Source organism: Salvelinus fontinalis, unplaced genomic scaffold (genome assembly GCF_029448725.1).
Source record: "Salvelinus fontinalis isolate EN_2023a unplaced genomic scaffold, ASM2944872v1 scaffold_0184, whole genome shotgun sequence".
NCBI classification, from domain to species: Eukaryota; Metazoa; Chordata; class Actinopteri; order Salmoniformes; family Salmonidae; genus Salvelinus; species Salvelinus fontinalis.
This window is the reverse complement of record NW_026600393.1, coordinates 219,642-237,150: the sequence shown is the minus strand read 5'-3', so window position 1 is coordinate 237,150 and position 17,509 is coordinate 219,642. Positions and strand designations below refer to the sequence as shown.

Sequence of the window (17,509 nt, the reverse complement as noted above, 5' to 3'; positions counted from 1 at the left end):
CTGACCCCAGTAACAACCCCTAACCCCAGTAACAAAACCTAACCCCTAACCCCAGTAACAACCCCTAACCCCAGTAACAACCCCTAACCCCCTAAGCCAAGTAACAACCCCTAACCCTAGTAACAACCCCTAACCCCAGTAACAACCCCTAACCCCCTAACCCTAGTAACAACCCCTAACCCCAGTAACAACCCCTAACCCCAGTAACAACCCCTAACCCCAGTAACAACCCCTAACCCCCTAACCCTAGTAACAACCCCTAACCCCCTAACCCCAGTAACAACCCCTAACCCCAGTAACAACCCCTAACCCCAGTAACAACCCCTAACCCTAGTAACAACCCCTAACCCTAGTAACAACCCCTAACCCTAGTAACAACCCCTAACCCTAGTAACAACCCCTAACCCCAGTAACAACCCCTAACCCCCTAAGCCAAGTAACAACCCCTAACCCAAGTAACAACCCCTAACCCCAGTAACAACCCCTAACCCCAGTAACAACCCCTAACCCCAGTAACAACCCCTAACCCTAGTAACAACCCCTAACCCCAGTAACAACCCCTAACCCCAGTAACAACCCCAGTAACAACCCCTAACCCCAGTAACAACCCCTAACCCCAGTAACAACCCCTAACCCCAGTAACAACCCCTAACCCCAGTAACAACCCCTAACCCCAGTAACAACCCCTAACCCCAGTAACAACCCCTAACCCCAGTAACAACCCCTAACCCCAGTAACAACCCCTAACCCCAGTAACAACCCCCAACCCCAGTAACAACCCCCAACCCCAGTAACAACCCCTAACCCCAGTAACAACCCCTAACCCCAGTAACAACCCCTAACCCCAGCAACAATCCCTAACCCCAGTAACAACCCCTAACCCCAGTAACAACCCCTAACCCCAGTAACAACCCCTAACCCCAGTAACAACCCCTAACACTAGTAACAACCCCTAACCCCAGTAACAACCCCTAATTCCAGTAACATCCCCTAACCCCAGTAACAACTCCTAACACTAGTAACAACCCCTAACCCTAGTAACAACCCCTAACCCCCTAACCCCAGTAACAACCCCTAACCCCAGTAACAACCCCTAACCCCCTAACCCCAGTAACAACCCCTAACCCCTAACCCTAGTAACAACCCCTAACCCCAGTAACAACCCCTAACCCTAGTAACAACCCCTAACCCTAGTAACAACCCCTAACCCCAGTAACAACCCCTAACCCCCTAAGCCAAGTAACAACCCCTAACCCATGTAACAACCCCTAACCCCAGTAACAACCCCTAACCCCAGTAACAACCCCTAACCCCAGTAACAACCCCTAACCCTAGTAACAACCCCTAACCCTAGTAACAACCCCTAACCCCAGTAACAACCCCTAACCCCAGTAACAACCCCAGTAACAACCCCTAACCCCAGTAACAACCCCTAACCCCAGTAACAACCCCAGTAACAACCCCTAACCCCAGTAACAACCCCTAACCCCAGTAACAACCCCTAACCCCAGTAACAACCCCTAACCCCAGTAACAACCCCTAACCCCAGTAACAACCCCTAACCCCAGTAACAACCCCTAACCACAGTAACAACCCCTAACCCCAGTAACAACCCCTAACCCCAGTAACAACCCCCAACCCCAGTAACAACCCCCAACCCCAGTAACAACCCCCAACCCCAGTAACAACCCCTAACCCCAGTAACAACCCCTAACCCCAGCAACAATCCCTAACCCCAGTAACAACCCCTAACCCCAGTAACAACCCCTAACCACAGTAACAACCCCTAACCCCAGTAACAACCCCTAACACTAGTAACAACCCCTAACCCCAGTAACAACCCCTAATTCCAGTAACATCACCTAACCCCAGTAACAACCCCTAACACTAGTAACAACCCCTAACCCTAGTAACAACCCCTAACCCCCTAACCCCAGTAACAACCCCTAACCCCAGTAACAACCCCTAACCCCCTAACCCCAGTAACAACCCCTAACCCCTAACCCTAGTAACAACCCCTAACCCCAGTAACAACCCCTAACCCAGTAACAACCCCTAACCCCAGGAACAACCCCTAACCCCAGGAACAACCCCTAACCCCAGTAACAACCCCTAACCCTAGTAACAACCCCTAACCCCAGTAACAACCCCTAACCCTAGTAACAACCCCTAACCCTAGTAACAACCCCTAACCCCAGTAACAACCCCTAACCCCAGTAACGACCCCTAACCCAGTTAACAACCCCTAACCCTAGTAACAACCCCCAGCCCCAGTAACAACCCCCAACCCCAGTAACAACCCCTAACCCTAGTAACAACCCCTAACCCCAGTAACAACCCCTAACCCCAGTAACAACCCCTAACCCCAGTAACAACCCCTAACCCCAGTAACAACCCCTAACCCTAGTAACAACCCCTAACCCTAGTAACAACCCCAGCAACAACCCCTAACCCCAGTAACAACCCCTAACCCCAGTAACAACCCCTAACCCCAGTAACAACCCCTAACCCTAGTAACAACCCCTAACCCCAGTAACAACCCCTAACCCCAGTAACAACCCCTAACCCCAGTAACAACCCCCAACCCCCCAACCCCTAACCCCAGTAACAACCCCTAACCCTAGTAACAACCCCTAACCCCAGTAACAACCCCTAACCCCAGTAACAACCCCTAACCCCAGTAACAACCCCTAACCCCAGTAACAACCCCTAACCCCAGTAACAACCCCTAACCCCAGTAACAACCCCTAACCCCAGTAACAACCCCTAACCCCAGTAACAACCCCCAACCGCCTGACTGTACCCCTTTTGAACATTTGATTATGAAATACTAACCACATGACGTTTCAACAACTTAATAAAGGGTCTGAATGCTGAATCAGGTTTTATTAATTCAATTAACTGATTAACTGACTGACTGACTGATTAACTGACTGATTAACTGACTGATTAACTGACTGACTGATTAACTGACTGACTGACTGACTGATTAACTGACTGATTAACTGACTGATTAACTGACTGATTAACTGACTGACTGATTAACTGACTGACTGATTAACTGACTGACTGACTGACTGACTGATTAACTGACTGATTAACTGACTGACTGATTAACTGACTGACTGACTGATTAACTGACTGACCGATTAACTGACTGACTGACTGATTAACTGACTGACTGATTAACTGACTGACTGACTGATTAACTGACTGACTGACTAACTGACTGATTAACTGACTGATTAAATGACTGATTAACTGACTGACTGACTGACTGACTGACTGATTAACTGACTGACTGATTAACTGACTGACTGATTAACTGACTGACTGACTGATTAACTGCCTGATTAACTGACTGACTGACTGATTAACTGACTGACTGACTGATTAACTGACTGACTGACTAATTAACTGACTGATTAACTGACTGACTGACTGACTGGCTGACTGACTAGCTGATTAACTGACTGATTAACTGACTGACTGATTAATTGACTGACTGACTGGCTGACTGACCGATTAACTGGCTGATTAACTGACTGACTGATTGATTGACTGACTGGCTGACTGACCGATTAACTGGCTGATTAACTGACTGACTGACTGACTGATTGATTGACTGATTAACTGGCTGATTAACTGACTGACTGGCTGACTGATTAGAAGTTGCACTCTTTCCACACACATCCAAAAGCTTAATGTCCTGTGAAGAATGGTTCATGTTTACTCTCTAAAACATTCTCACTGTTAAACTACCAGTTGCTTTGTCTTCATACTGTATGGTCCTTTGATATCCTGTCACTAGGAGTATTCTCTGGGATGGCAGCTTTAACAAAAGGGCTTGCCCTGCTCTCTCTCTCTCGCTGTGTGTGTGTGTGTGTGTGTGTGTGTGTGTGTGTGTGTGTGTGTGTGTGTGTGTGTGTGTGTGTGTGTGTGTGTGTGTGTGTGTGTGTGTGTTTCCTGCCAGAGAACGGTAATAAAAAAAGGCTTTTATCTCTATCTTTCTTTCTCCATCCGTCTCTCCACCCGTCTCTCCATCCATCCATCCACTCCCCCATCAACTCAATGTTAAGCCCGCGGATGCTGAGCTTGAAGAACCCTGATCTATCTATGTTACTATTATTGAACTAGTGAGGAAGTAGTGATCACTGGCTCTTCCTCTCTCTCTGTCTCTCTCTCTCTCACACACACACACACACACACACACACACACGGTACCATGTGTTACCCGTCCATAGACTGTAAGTCATTTCAGTTGAGTACAGACTTAACTGAATGAACAACAGAGACAGAATGTATTATATATTTGAATTAAATAGTTTGGGGTATGGCCTCGTCTCCTCAGAGCCAGATGCTGATGATAGGTAGCCCTTAGCTGGTGGTCGTGGAGAGGTGGATGGCTGTCGAAATCAAAAACTGTTGCTGGAAAAACCATTCAAACGAGAGAACGAGGGTAAGTCGACATATCGATACGCCTCAAGGTTTACTAAACCCATTGGTTGAGAGAGAAGGAGGGGAGTGATAGTTGCAAGTAGAGAGCCCATTGGTTGAGAGAGAGAGGGAGGGAAGTGATAATTGCAAGTAGAGAGCCCATTGGTTGAGAGAGAGAGGGAGGGAAGTGATAATTGCAAGTAGAGAGCCCATTGGTTGAGAGAGAGAGGGAAGTGATAATTGCAAGTAGAGAGCCCATTGGTTGAGAGAGAGACGGAAGTGATAGTTGCAAGTAGAGAGCCCATTGGTTGAGAGAGAGAGGGAAGTGATAATTGCAAGTAGAGAGCCCATTGGTTGAGAAAGAGAGAGGGAAGTGATAATTGCAAGTAGAGAGCCCATTGGTTGAGAGAGAGGGAGGGAAGTGATAATTGCAAGTAGAGAGCCCATTGGTTGAGAAAGAGAGAGGGAAGTGATAATTGCAAGTAGAGAGCCAATTGGTTGAGAGAGAGAGGGAGGGAAGTGATAATTGCAAGTAGAGAGCCCATTGGTTGAGAGAGAGAGGGAGGGAAGTGATAATTGCAAGTAGAGAGCCCATTGGTTGAGAGAGAGAGGGAGGGAAGTGATAATTGCAAGTAGAGAGCCAATTGGTTGAGAGAGAGAGGGAGGGAAGTGATAATTGCAAGTAGAGAGCCCATTGGTTGAGAGAGAGAGGGAGGGAAGTGATAATTGCAAGTAGAGAGCCCATTGGTTGAGAGAGAGGGAGGGAAGTGATAATTGCAAGTAGAGAGCCCATTGGTTGAGAGAGAGGGAGGGAAGTGATAATTGCAAGTAGAGAGCCCATTGGTTGAACAGCGAGCCTGAGGAATGTGGATTATTGTGTCGTGCTTATAGGCTCTAAGGTAAAATAGGGGAATGACATTCCACACATGACTAACAGGAAAGAAGAGAAGAAACTGCTCTATCCTGATTATAATACTTTTCTATTCATTTCCACTATGCAAATCAAATGTATTTATTAAGACCTTCTTACATCAGCTGATATCTCAAAGTGCTGTACAGAAACCCAGCCTAAAACCCCAAACAGCAAGCAATGCAGGTGTAGAAGCACGGTGGCTAGGAAAAACTCCCTAGAAAGGCCAAAACCTTTGAAGAAACCTAGAGAGGAACCAGGCTATGAGGGGTGGCCAGTCCTCCTCTGGCTGTGCCGGGTGGAGATTATAACAGAACATGGCCAAGATGTTCAAATGTTCATAGATGACCAGCATGGTCAAATAATAATAACCACAGTGGTGCCCATAGAATAGGAAACAAAGTGAATTATGTTTTTTATTTCTAATTTATTTTATTTCACCTTTATTTAAACCAGGTAGGCTAGTTGAGAACAAGTTCTCATTTACAACTGTGACCTGACCAAGATAAAGCAAAGCAGTGCGACACAAACAACAACACAGAGCTACACATGGAATAAACAAGCTTACAGTCAATAATACAGTAGAAAAGTCTATATACAGTGAGTGCAAATGAGGTAGGATAAGGGAGGTAAAGGCAATAAATAGGCCATAGTGGCGAAATATTTACAATTTAGCAATTAAACACTGGAGTGATAGATGTGCAGAAGATGAATGTGCAAGTAGAGATACTGGGGTGCAAAGGAGCAAGATAAATAACAGTATAAGTAAGTAGAGATACTGGGGTGCAAAGGAACAAGATAAATAACAGTATAAGTAAGTAGAGATACTGGGGTGCAAAGGAACAAGATAAATAACAGTATGGGTAAGTAGAGATACTGGGGTGCAAAGGAACAAGATAAATAACAGTATGGGTAAGTAGAGATACTGGGGTGCAAAGGAGCAAGATAAATAGCAGTATGGGTAAGTAGAGATACTGGGGTGCAAAGGAGCAAGATAAATAACAGTATGGGTAAGTAGAGATACTGGGGTGCAAAGGAGCAAGATAAATAACAGTATGGGTAAGTAGAGATACTGGGGTGCAAAGGAGCAAGATAAATAACAGTATGGGTAAGTAGAGATACTGGGGTGCAAAGGAGCAAGATAAATAACAGTATAGGTAAGTTCTGCTTACTATATGCATTCAGACCAGTCTTCCTGATTGAACTACATGATAACGGTGGTACAGTAACGTGGTGCATACCTATTAAACACGTGCCATTACATGTCACAGGTGAGTGCATGAATTAACGCATTGGGTGGATGGAGAGGTGGACGAATGAGTGACGAGGAAACAGATGCAATGATGGCGGGATGGATAGAAAGGATGCTTTAAAAAAGTAGCCCTTAGTCTCAGAGTATTAGCCTACCTGTTTCTCCAATGCTAACCTATTAGAGGGATATTGAAATAGGTTACCTGACTTTTTATCAGTAGTTTGGGGCTTCCAAATAGCCCATATGTCGGGAAGACTCTCCGGTCGGCGATCTTTCTAGGAAACCAAATAAGACAATGGTGCCCTCTGTCGGTTTTCTAGTGATTCTCCCGCTATCATTTGCCGACGGTAAACTGATCCTAGATCTGTGGGTACGGGTACAACCCCTCTCGCCTCCTTCCCTGATTGGCCGAACGGTGACACTTCTCGGCCTCTGATTGGTCAAGAGCGTCCCAGCTGTGGTTTGTAGCGCTGCACAAGGTGGAAGTGGAACCACTCAGGAAACGTAACGCCTCAGACCTCTGTTCCACCAGCAAGAATAAGGCCGTAACCTTCAAAATAAAGTCTCACAATGAAGATGGTCGAAAATATTAAAATGGTGGAAATGCATAATATTTTATGAGGAAATGTTATCAGACCTAAAGTTATGTTTAACAATATAACAAAAAGTAAATTGCCTTTGTAGCACAAATAATATTATAGCATTGACATTATTGTTAGCAGCATTAAAAGTAATGATTACTAGTAACGATTACTAGTTGTCATGGTAACAACAGTAATGAAATAACAAAACATTATTTATAATGCCTGTATTAATAATAATTGTTACAATACACTATAATACAATATAATTCCTATAATACACTATAAAATTAATAATTATAATCAACTTTAGAAAATAATTGTTTAAATCCCATTGTTAATTAGCCCATTGGTATTGCTTGATGTTCAGCACGTTTTTCATATGGGACATACATATTGCACTGCACACAATTGTCTGTACGTTGTGTCCCATTAAGAGGGGGGGGGGGGGGGGGTCATTCTACTCAGGAGCACTTCTTGTTCCCAAATCCACAGAGTTTACACCCAGACGAGCATCACTGCTCATTCTACAGCCTCTTAAGTACGCTACGTGTCGTGATGGAAAGCGGGGTAAGTTGAACTTCAATGGTTCCCTTGACCCGGCCTGTACTCCTTGGAGCTAACCGCATTAGAGACGGTGTTACGCTGGCCAGGAGCAATTAAAGCCTAGCAGATGAAATGCAGTACCTTTTTTCATTTTGGATGGATTTCAACGTACAGAATTATCTGTACGAAACAGCTGACTCTGAACAAAAAGATAGGTCAAAGGTCATGTTGCTGGACTTTTAATGTGTACAAGTAGGCAGGGTCAGATAAATGCAGGGCCTTGCCTGGGCTGAAGCCCTGGCCCATCTGATAATATACACTATATACAGTACCAGTCAAAAGTTTGGACACACCTACTCGTTCAAGGGTTTTTCTTTATTTTTTTTTTACTATTTTCTACATTGTAGAATAATAGTGAAGACATCCAAACTATGAAATAACACATATGGAACCATGTAGTAACCAAAAAAGTGTTAAACAGATCAAAATATATTTGAGATTCTTCAAAGTAGCCACCCTTTGCCTTGATGAAAGCTTTGCACACACTTGGCAATTCTCCCCTCCCCTCCCCTCCCCTCCCCTCCCCTCCCCTTGTCGAACCTCGTGTTGTCGAGCAGCTTGGTAAAACCATCAAGGGGAGATGGGTGGTGAGCTGGCGGATGGCGGTTGCCCTGGCGAGATGCGTTCATTTCAGGTGATCCGCGGTTATATACCAATGATTTATATAAACACCAGATGACTGTTAGGGGGGCGCTATGTTGAAGCCACCGTGCCGCCATCTTGGTATTCCTCCGCCATTGTACCAAATTATTTGGAAGCAATATAAATGTATTTATGAATGTCTACACTTGTTTTTGCCACATCTATTCTATTACAGACACCTTGATGCGTATTTTTACATTATGTGAGATAAACTTAAACATAAATATAAAAGATAAACATATATACACACAATCTTGCCTGCGTCTAGCTGGTCTGGAGTGTAATCATTAGCCCAACAGTTGCAAACGTGAGTTTCTATTGGACAAATTCACGTATGTTTCTCCTAGTTTCGTTCCGTTTGCTTCTGGTTTAAGATAAAAAAAATTTAGCAGAATGAATACATCCCTGATCACACGCAAACACAGTTCACTTTCATAGCAGACACATACAAACAGCATGATCTCTTTGATTGTTTTATAATTCCTTCTCCCATCTACGCGCTCTCCTCCACTCACCTTTTCCCTTCGCTTGTGGACTTCACTGCACAACACATCAGCTGTCTGTGGTCAGGCGAAGAAACCTTTTTCAAGCCGAACCTTCATATCATAACCGCTACATTATTGTCACCATATATTAGTTAACGTCTTAGTCAACATAGCTACTAGAACTAATGTGTGAGTAAACCCACTACACTCATGCAGTACAGTGTACAGTCAGCAAGCAGTTTAGCAGTTTCACTGGCAGGTCCCGGTGGCAATAAATTAATAAAACCAAAATCTTACCTTGACTTGGAAGAGTTCCAGTGATGGATAGCCATAGCCAGCTAGCTAACATAGCTAACATAGGCTAAACTAGCTAGCTGCATTCGCTAGCTAACATAGCTAACATAGGCTAAACTAGCTAGCTGCATTCGCTAGCTAACATAGCTAACATAGGCTAAACTAGCTAGCTGCATTCGCTAGCTAACATAGCTAACATAGGCTAAACTAGCTAGCTGCATTCGCTAGCTAGCATAGCTAACATAGGCTAAACTAGCTAGCTGCATTCGCTAGCTAAGTGAAAGTGAAAAAAAAAACATCAAGAAAATATAGTTAGCGCTCTCTCTCTCTTGCTTCTCCTACATTTTTAAATACATGTATTTGTTTAAAACTGTTCAACTATTGTCTTTCTCTCTCTTTGAGTCAACTACTCACCACATTTTATGCACTGCAGTGCTAACTAGCTGTAGCTTATCTGATCATTTGATTGGGTGGACAACATGTCAGTTCATGCTGCAAGAGCTCTGATAGGTTGGAGGACATCCTCTGGAAGTTGTCATAATTACTGTGTAAGCCTATGGAGGGTGGTGAGAACCATGAACCTCCTAGGTTTTGTATTGAAGTCAATGTTTGGACCAAGTTTGGGCAACGATAGGTGTACATACACAAAACACACTGTTGACTATTTAAAAATATGATTTTAAAAAATCACATAAGATCTCATAGAAATAGTTTAAATTATTCTTTGTATGATAAATATTATAAAATATATTGATAATTGTGCACATTTTCCATAATTTTCAGCGTAATCATTAATTTACAAAGTATACGGGAAAGGACTCTTATTCTGAAGGATTCCAAAAGTCCGTGACCCAGAAGTACTTAGCTATTGTTGCCTTCTTCACAGCAGTAAGCCGTAGGTTGAGAACGAGATGTAAATAAGCGAATCTAACGGTCTAGATAGACAGTAGACCTCTTTATTTACTAGAAAACGACAACATTTAGACAGAATGGTTTTGTTTACTTGTCTAACGGTGTTTTTGCTGAGCGCCTTGGTCGAGGGAGCGGAGAAGAAAGAGGGAGATGACGAGTGGGTTCATCTGCCTAATAAATGTGAAGGTAGGAAGAGCAAGAACAAAATCAATGCTATTCATTTACCCCTATTTGGAAACCCAAAATTGAGAGAGAGCTTGTATTTTATTGTCTAAAACTAGTTGTATTATATCTGAAATGTAGGCATACAATACCCTGATAACCCTGGTCTTTTCCCGAGAAGGACTGAAACAATGCTATTCATTCGTTCCATTTGTAAACGATTTTAAAACTAACTATGAGCTTATTTCATTCATTTGAATTCATTCTATTAGCCAGAACGAGTTGCCATTAGTTACCCATGATAACCTAATAGTAGGAGCCGTTGAGTCTTTGCCCGTTATAGCGTACCAGTGGGTGCGTGATGCAGAAGTGAAACCCTCATGTTTACTATTTCCTCTTTTTAGACACCTGATACTAAAGTAAATATAACCATTTATATTTACTCCCTTTCAATTCAATTCAAAGGGTTTTATTAACACGGGAAACATATGTTTACATTGCCAAAGCAAGTGAAATAGATAATAAACCAAAAGTGAAATAAACAATTAAAAAAAAAATGAACAGTAAACATTACACTCACAAAAGATCCAAAGGATTAAAGACATTTCAAATGTCATATTATGTCTATATTCTGTGTCTCTCTGTCTCCTCTCAGTGTGTAAGTTTGTCAGTATTGAGATGAAGTCTGCCTTTGAGGAAACGGGCAAAACCAAGGAAGTGATTGAGAGGAACTACCGTTTCCTTGACGGCAACAAGGGAGCTCCGCCAATCAAATATGTCAAGTCGTAAGTGACGTTTAATCACACATTTACAGCTTGATGTCACAGAACGCCATCTTCTATTGCTGAATGTAGTGTGCTGTGTTCCAAATGGAGCCCTATTCCCTATGGGGTTTTTGGTCTAACGTAGTGCACTATATTTTGGAAATAGGATGCCATTTATGCAGTGCGTCTGTAGAATGGAGTTGCCCCCTTTTGTCTTCCACACATAATGATAAAGGTCAGGGTCTGGTGAGGTTAACCTGATCCTAGATCTGGGCCTAACTTCTTTGTCTTCCACACATAATGATAAAGGTCAGGGTCTGGTGAGGTTAACCTGATCCTAGATCTGGGCCTAACTTCTTTGTCTTCCACACATAATGATAAAGGTCAGGGTCTGGTGAGGTTAGCCTGATCCTAGATCTGGGCCTAACTTCTTTGTCTTCCACACACAATGATAAAGGTCAGGGTCTGGTGAGGTTAACCTGATCCTAGATCTGGGCCTAACTTCTGCCTACATCCTATATGTTCACAAGCTTTCGAGGCTTTCTCTGTAGAAGTGCTTGACTTGAGCGAGCGGTGTCTATTTCCTCTCTGTGCCGTTACTGTGGAGATAACAGGGCTGCTATGGTAGCAGGGGACAGGAACTTGGTCTGTGTCCCTTCCTGTGGGAGGCGGCCTAGGCTTTATAAATAGGAAGTTCTGTCATTATGTCATGACTTGTGAACACTAGAAAAAAAAGGCTAAATTACTAAATTAAACAGAGTATCTTTTTTTTCTCAAACAAGATGGCTTTTATCTCTCTCCCTTCCTCCATCCGTCAATCTTTCTCTGTACCCCCTCCTCTTTTTCTCCCTCACTTTTTTTCTTTGCCTCCTCTCTCATTTTTATCTCTCCCTCCTCTCTCTCTCTCTGCCCCTCTCCCTCTCTGTCTCTCTGCCTCTCTCTCTCTCTGCCCCTCTCTCTCTCTCTCTCTCCGCCCCTCTCTCTCTGTCTCTCTGCCCCTCTCTCTCTCTGCCCCTCTCTCTCTTCCCCCCTCTCGCTCTCTCTCTCTCTCTCTCTCTTTCTCTCTCTGCCCCTCTCTCTCTCTCTGCCCCTCTCTGTCTCTCTCTTCTCCTCTCTCTCTCTCTCTCTCTGTCTCTCTCTGCCCCTCTCTCTTTGTAGAGACATCCGTTTCATTGAGGTTGTGGAGAATGTGTGTCAGAGGCTCTCTGGCTACAACCTACACAAGGAGAGAGAGGGCAGCAACCGCTTTGCCAAGGTCAGTGTGTGTGTGTGTGTGTGTGTGTGTGTGTGTGTGTGTGTGTGTGTGTGTGTGTGTGTGTCAGAGGTTCTCTGAGTAAAGACGAGGACACACACATATAATAACATCAATAGTTGTTAACTAGACACAGATCATCTCTCCTACTCTTTCTGCCTCCCTCTTCTCTCTCTCTCCCATCTCTGTCCGCCTCCGTCTCCATCTCTCTCCCCCTCTGTCCCCCTTACACTCCATTTCTCTCCCTCTCCCCCCTCTCTCCCCCTCCGTCTCCCTCTCTCCCCCCCTCTGTCCCCCTCCGTCTCCATTTCTCTCCCCCCCTCTCTCCCCCTCCGTCTCCCTCTCTCCCCCCCTCTGTCCCCCTTACTCTCCATTTCTCTCCCTCTCCCCCCTCTCTCCTCCTCCGTCTCCATCTCTCCCCCCCTCTGTCCCCCTTACTCTCCATTTCTCTCCCTCTCCCCCCTCTCTCCCCCTCCGTCTCCCTCTCTCCCCCCCTCTGTCCCCCTCCGTCTCCATTTCTCTCCCTCCCCCCCTCTCTCCCCCTCCGTCTCCCCCCCCCCTCTGTCTCCATCTCTCTCCCTCTCTCCCCCTCCGTCTCCATCTGTCCCCCTCCGTCTCCATTTCTCTCCCCCTCCGTCTCCCTCTCTCCCCCCCTCTGTCTCCATCTCTCTCCCTCTCTCCCCCTCTCTCCCCCTCCGTCTCCATCTCTCCCCCCTGTCCCCCTCCGTCTCCATTTCTCTCTCCCCCCCCCTCTCTCCACTCCGTCTCCATCTCTCCGTCTCCATCTCTCTCCCTCTCTCCCCCTCTCTCCCCCTCCATCTCCATCTCTCCGTCTCCATCTCTCTCCATCTCTCTCTCCCTCCCTCTCTCCCCTCCGTCTCCATCTCTGTCCCCAGGGTATGTCTGAGACTTTCTCTACCCTCCATGGCCTGGTCCATAAAGGGGTAAAGGTCGTCATGGATATCCCCTATGAACTTTGGAATGAAACCTCTGCAGAGGTCGCTGACCTCAAGAAACAGGTGAGGATCAATCGACTAATTAATTAATCAATTTATTAGAAACGGTATTTGCAAACACACACACACACTGCAAACTGTCTTGTGTTTTCTTTTCAATGTTGGATGTGTGTTTCTCTGTCTCAGTGTGATGTTATGGTAGAGAAGTATGAGGAGGTGATAGAGGACTGGTACAAAGGCAGTCAGGAGGAAGATCTCACCACGTACCTCTGTGAGAAACACGTTCTGAAGGGACAGGACGCCGGTAATACTCACAGATAACACACACACACACACACACATACACACACACACACACACACACACACACACACACACACACACACACACACACACACACACACACACACACACACACACACACACACACACACACACACACACTCACAGATAACACACTAACACACACACACACACTCACAGATAACACACACACACACATACACACACACACACACACACACACACACACACACACACACTCACAGATAACACACACACACACACACACACACACACACAGACACACACACACACACACACACACACACACACTCACAGATAACACACTAACACACACACACACACACACACACATACACACATACACACATACACACACACACACACACACACACACACACACACACACACACACACACACACACAGATAACACACTAACACACACACACACACACACACACACACACACACACACACACACACACACATACATACACACACACACACACACACACACTCACAGATAACACACACACACACACACACACACACACACACACACACACACACACACTCACAGATAACACACACACACACACACACACACACACATACACACACACACACACACACACACACACACACACACACACACACACACACACACACACACACTCACAGATAACACACACACACACACACACACACACACACACACACACACACACACACTCACAGATAACACACACACACATACACACACACACACACACACACACACACACACACACTCACAGAACACACACACACACACACACACACACACTCACACACACTCACAGATAACACACACACACACACACACACACTCACACAGATAACACACACACACACACACACACACACACACACACACTCACAGATAACACGCACACACACACACACACACACACTCACAGATGACACACACACACACACTCACAGATAACACACACATACACACACACACACACTCACAGATAACACACACACACACACTCACAGATAACACACACACACACACACACTCACAGATAACACACACACACACACACACACACATACACACTCACAGATAACACACACACTCACAGATAACACACACACACACACACACACATTCACAGATAACACACACACACACACACACACACATTGTAACAGATTTGATCGTTTTGAATGTCTTAGTTATTAGAATGCTGGTTTAATTACTCTTGTTCTCTCCCTCCCATCCTCTTCCTCATCCTCCTCTTCATCATCCTCCTCTTCTCTAGCCTGTCTGAAAGAGGAGTACTCTAAGAAGAAGGGAGACGCGGCAGCCATCGCCGAGGACAAGAAGAAGAAAAAGAAGAAGGGAGTAGTAAAGAAGAGTGAGGGAGGAGGGAGTGAGGGAGGAGGAGGGAGTGAGGGCGGCAGGCAGGAAGGAGAGAAGACGATGAAGAAAAAGAAGAAAGAGAAGGTGAAGAAGAAGAAGAAGAAGGGGAAGGGAAAGGCCGTATCAGCTGAGAAGGAGAGAGTGGAGAGGGACGGGGTCTCGTCGGATGAAGATATCCAGAAAAAGGTGGCTCTGCCTGGGAAGAACACAGAGCTGTGAGACCCTGGAGGAATGGAGCCCTGGGGCCTAGTCCCAAAAGGGCACCCTATTCCCTACTTAGTGCACTACTCCCTTGGTCAAAAGTAGTTCACCACATAGGGAATAGGGTGCCTTTTTGGGACGAATGACTGATCGGGGGGCATAAAGGAGACTTATGCATCTCTTTTCTCTTTCCACTTTCCTTCTCAACCCCCCCCCCCAGTGATTATTTGATTTGGACCCCAAACCCCCCCCCCCCCCAGTGATTATTTGATTTGGAGTCCCCCACCCAAGAATCCTTTACTCTTGGTAGTTCTGAATGGTTGTGTTGACAATACTGTTGATTCTATGGTCTCGTGTGTGTGTGTGTGTGTGTGTGTGTGTGTGTGTGTGTGTGTGTGTGTGTGTGTGTGTGTGTGTGTGTGTGTGTGTGTGTGTGTGTGTGTGTGTGTGTGTGTGTGTGTGTGCTGTTCTCAGAAACATTCTTGCTGCTTTTACATGTATTTTTGCCTCATGCTTTGGTTACATGTGTTCAACAGATTTTTTGGGGGGGGTACAAATAATAATAATAATATTAAAATAGATAAGGCATTGTTTTCTAATGGGGCGGAACATTACAAGGCCTCTATTGACAAGCTCTCAAATGACAGGCCTCTATTGACAAGCTCTCAACTAACAGGCCTCTATTGACAAGCTCTCAACTAACAGGCCTCTATTGACAAGCTCTCAACTGACAGGCCTCTATTGGCAAGCTCTCAACCAACAGGCCTCTATTGACAAGCTCTCAAATGACAGGCCTCTATTGGCAAGTTCTCAACTAACAGGCCTCTATTGGCAAGCTCTCAACTGAAAGGCCTCTATTGACAAGCTCTCAACTGAAAGGCCTCTATTGACAAGCTCTCAACTGACAGGCCTCTATTGGCAAGCTCTCAACCAACAGGCCTCTATTGACAAGCTCTCAAATGACAGGCCTCTATTGGCAAGTTCTCAACTAACAGGCCTCTATTGGCAAGCTCTCAACTGAAAGGCCTCTATTGACAAGCTCTCAACTGACAAGCCTCTATTGACAAGCTCTCAACTGACAGGCCTCTATTGGCAAGCTCTCAACTGAAAGGCCTCTATTGACAAGCTCTCAACTGAAAGGCCTCTATTGACAATCTCTCTATTGACAAGCTCTCAACTAACAGGCCTCTATTGACAGGCCTCTATTGACAAGCTCTCAACTGAACGGCCTCTATTGACAAGCTCTCAACTGAAAGGCCTCTATTGACAAGCTCTCAACTGACAGAAGGAGTTTTACTTTAGGTTAATAATTTTTTACAGACAACCGGTCATGAAGTGAAGCAACATATTGGTACCTATTTCCTTTTAAATATAAATATACTGTATATCAAAGAGAGTGAGATTTTTTACAAAAACGGTATATTTATTTTATATTTTAAATGTAGAATAACCCTTATGATTTATTCAAGCCTCATTGATTTGTCTTTAGTTTGTATTTTACATTTTTGTTGTAGTAGTCTGCTGGATTTTTGTTTATTTTTGTTGTGTTTAAGATGGTTGTTTTTCTCAGTCAGTGACTCAGCGGAGACTATTTATACTGTACAAAAATATAAACGCAACATAAAACAATGTAAACAACTTTACTGAGTTACAGTTCATATTCGGAAATCAGTCAATTTAAATAAATAAATTAGGCCCTAATCAGGGGCACAGCCATGGGTGGGCCTGGGGGAGCATAGGCCCACCCACTGTGGAGCCAGGCCCAGCCACTGTGGAGCCAGGCCCACCCACTTGGGAGCCAGGCCCACCCACTTGGGAGCCAGACCCACCCACTTGGGAGCCAGACCCACCCACTTGGGAGCCAGACCCACCCACTTGGGAGCCAGGCCCACCCAATTGGGAGCCAGATATTCCCACTTGGGAGCCAGACCCAGCCAATCAGAATTTGTTTTTTCCCACAAAAGGGCTTTATTACAGACAGAAATACTCCTCAGTTTAATCAGCTTTCCAGGTGGCTGGTTTCAGATGATCCCTCAGGTGAAGAAGCCGGATGTGGAGATCCTGGGCTGGTGTGGTTACAAGTGGTCTGCGGTTGTGAGGCCGGTTGTACGTACTGCCAAATTCTCAAAAACGACATTGGAGGAGGCTTATTATAGAGAAATGGACGTTAAATTATCTGGCAACAGCTCTGGTGGACATTCCTGCAGTCAGCATCCCAATTGATGGCTCCTTCAAAACTTGACATCTGTGGCATTGTGTTGTGTGACAAAACATTTTAGAGTGGCCTTTTATTGAACCCCAGCACAAGGTGCACCTGTGTAATGATGATCATGCTGT

The 17,509-nt window shown here is 45.1% G+C and overlaps 1 protein-coding gene across 1 annotated transcript; it reads left to right on the top strand.

The window, feature by feature from the left end:
- The first annotated feature begins 10,058 nt into the window (after window positions 1–10,058).
- Window positions 10,059–16,811, top strand: LOC129844154 (protein canopy homolog 3-like). Its single transcript, XM_055912566.1, has 6 exons — window positions 10,059–10,305; window positions 10,937–11,066; window positions 12,204–12,300; window positions 13,194–13,316; window positions 13,440–13,557; window positions 14,871–16,811. Exons 1-6 carry the CDS (start codon window positions 10,197–10,199, stop codon window positions 15,188–15,190), a joined length of 897 nt encoding a protein of 298 aa, XP_055768541.1. The 5' UTR covers window positions 10,059–10,196; the 3' UTR covers window positions 15,191–16,811.
- Window positions 16,812–17,509: the final 698 nt, after the last annotated feature.

Excerpts from the sequence above, each read along its gene's own strand:
- LOC129844154 (XM_055912566.1), top strand. The coding sequence starts at position 10,197 with ATGGTTTTGTTTACTTGTCTAACGGTGTTTTTGCTGAGCGCCTTGGTC. Across the intron at positions 10,306-10,936 it reads TCTGCCTAATAAATGTGAAG|TGTGTAAGTTTGTCAGTATT; the intron begins GTAGGAAGAGCA and ends GTCTCCTCTCAG. Across the intron at positions 12,301-13,193 it reads GCAGCAACCGCTTTGCCAAG|GGTATGTCTGAGACTTTCTC; the intron begins GTCAGTGTGTGT and ends CTCTGTCCCCAG.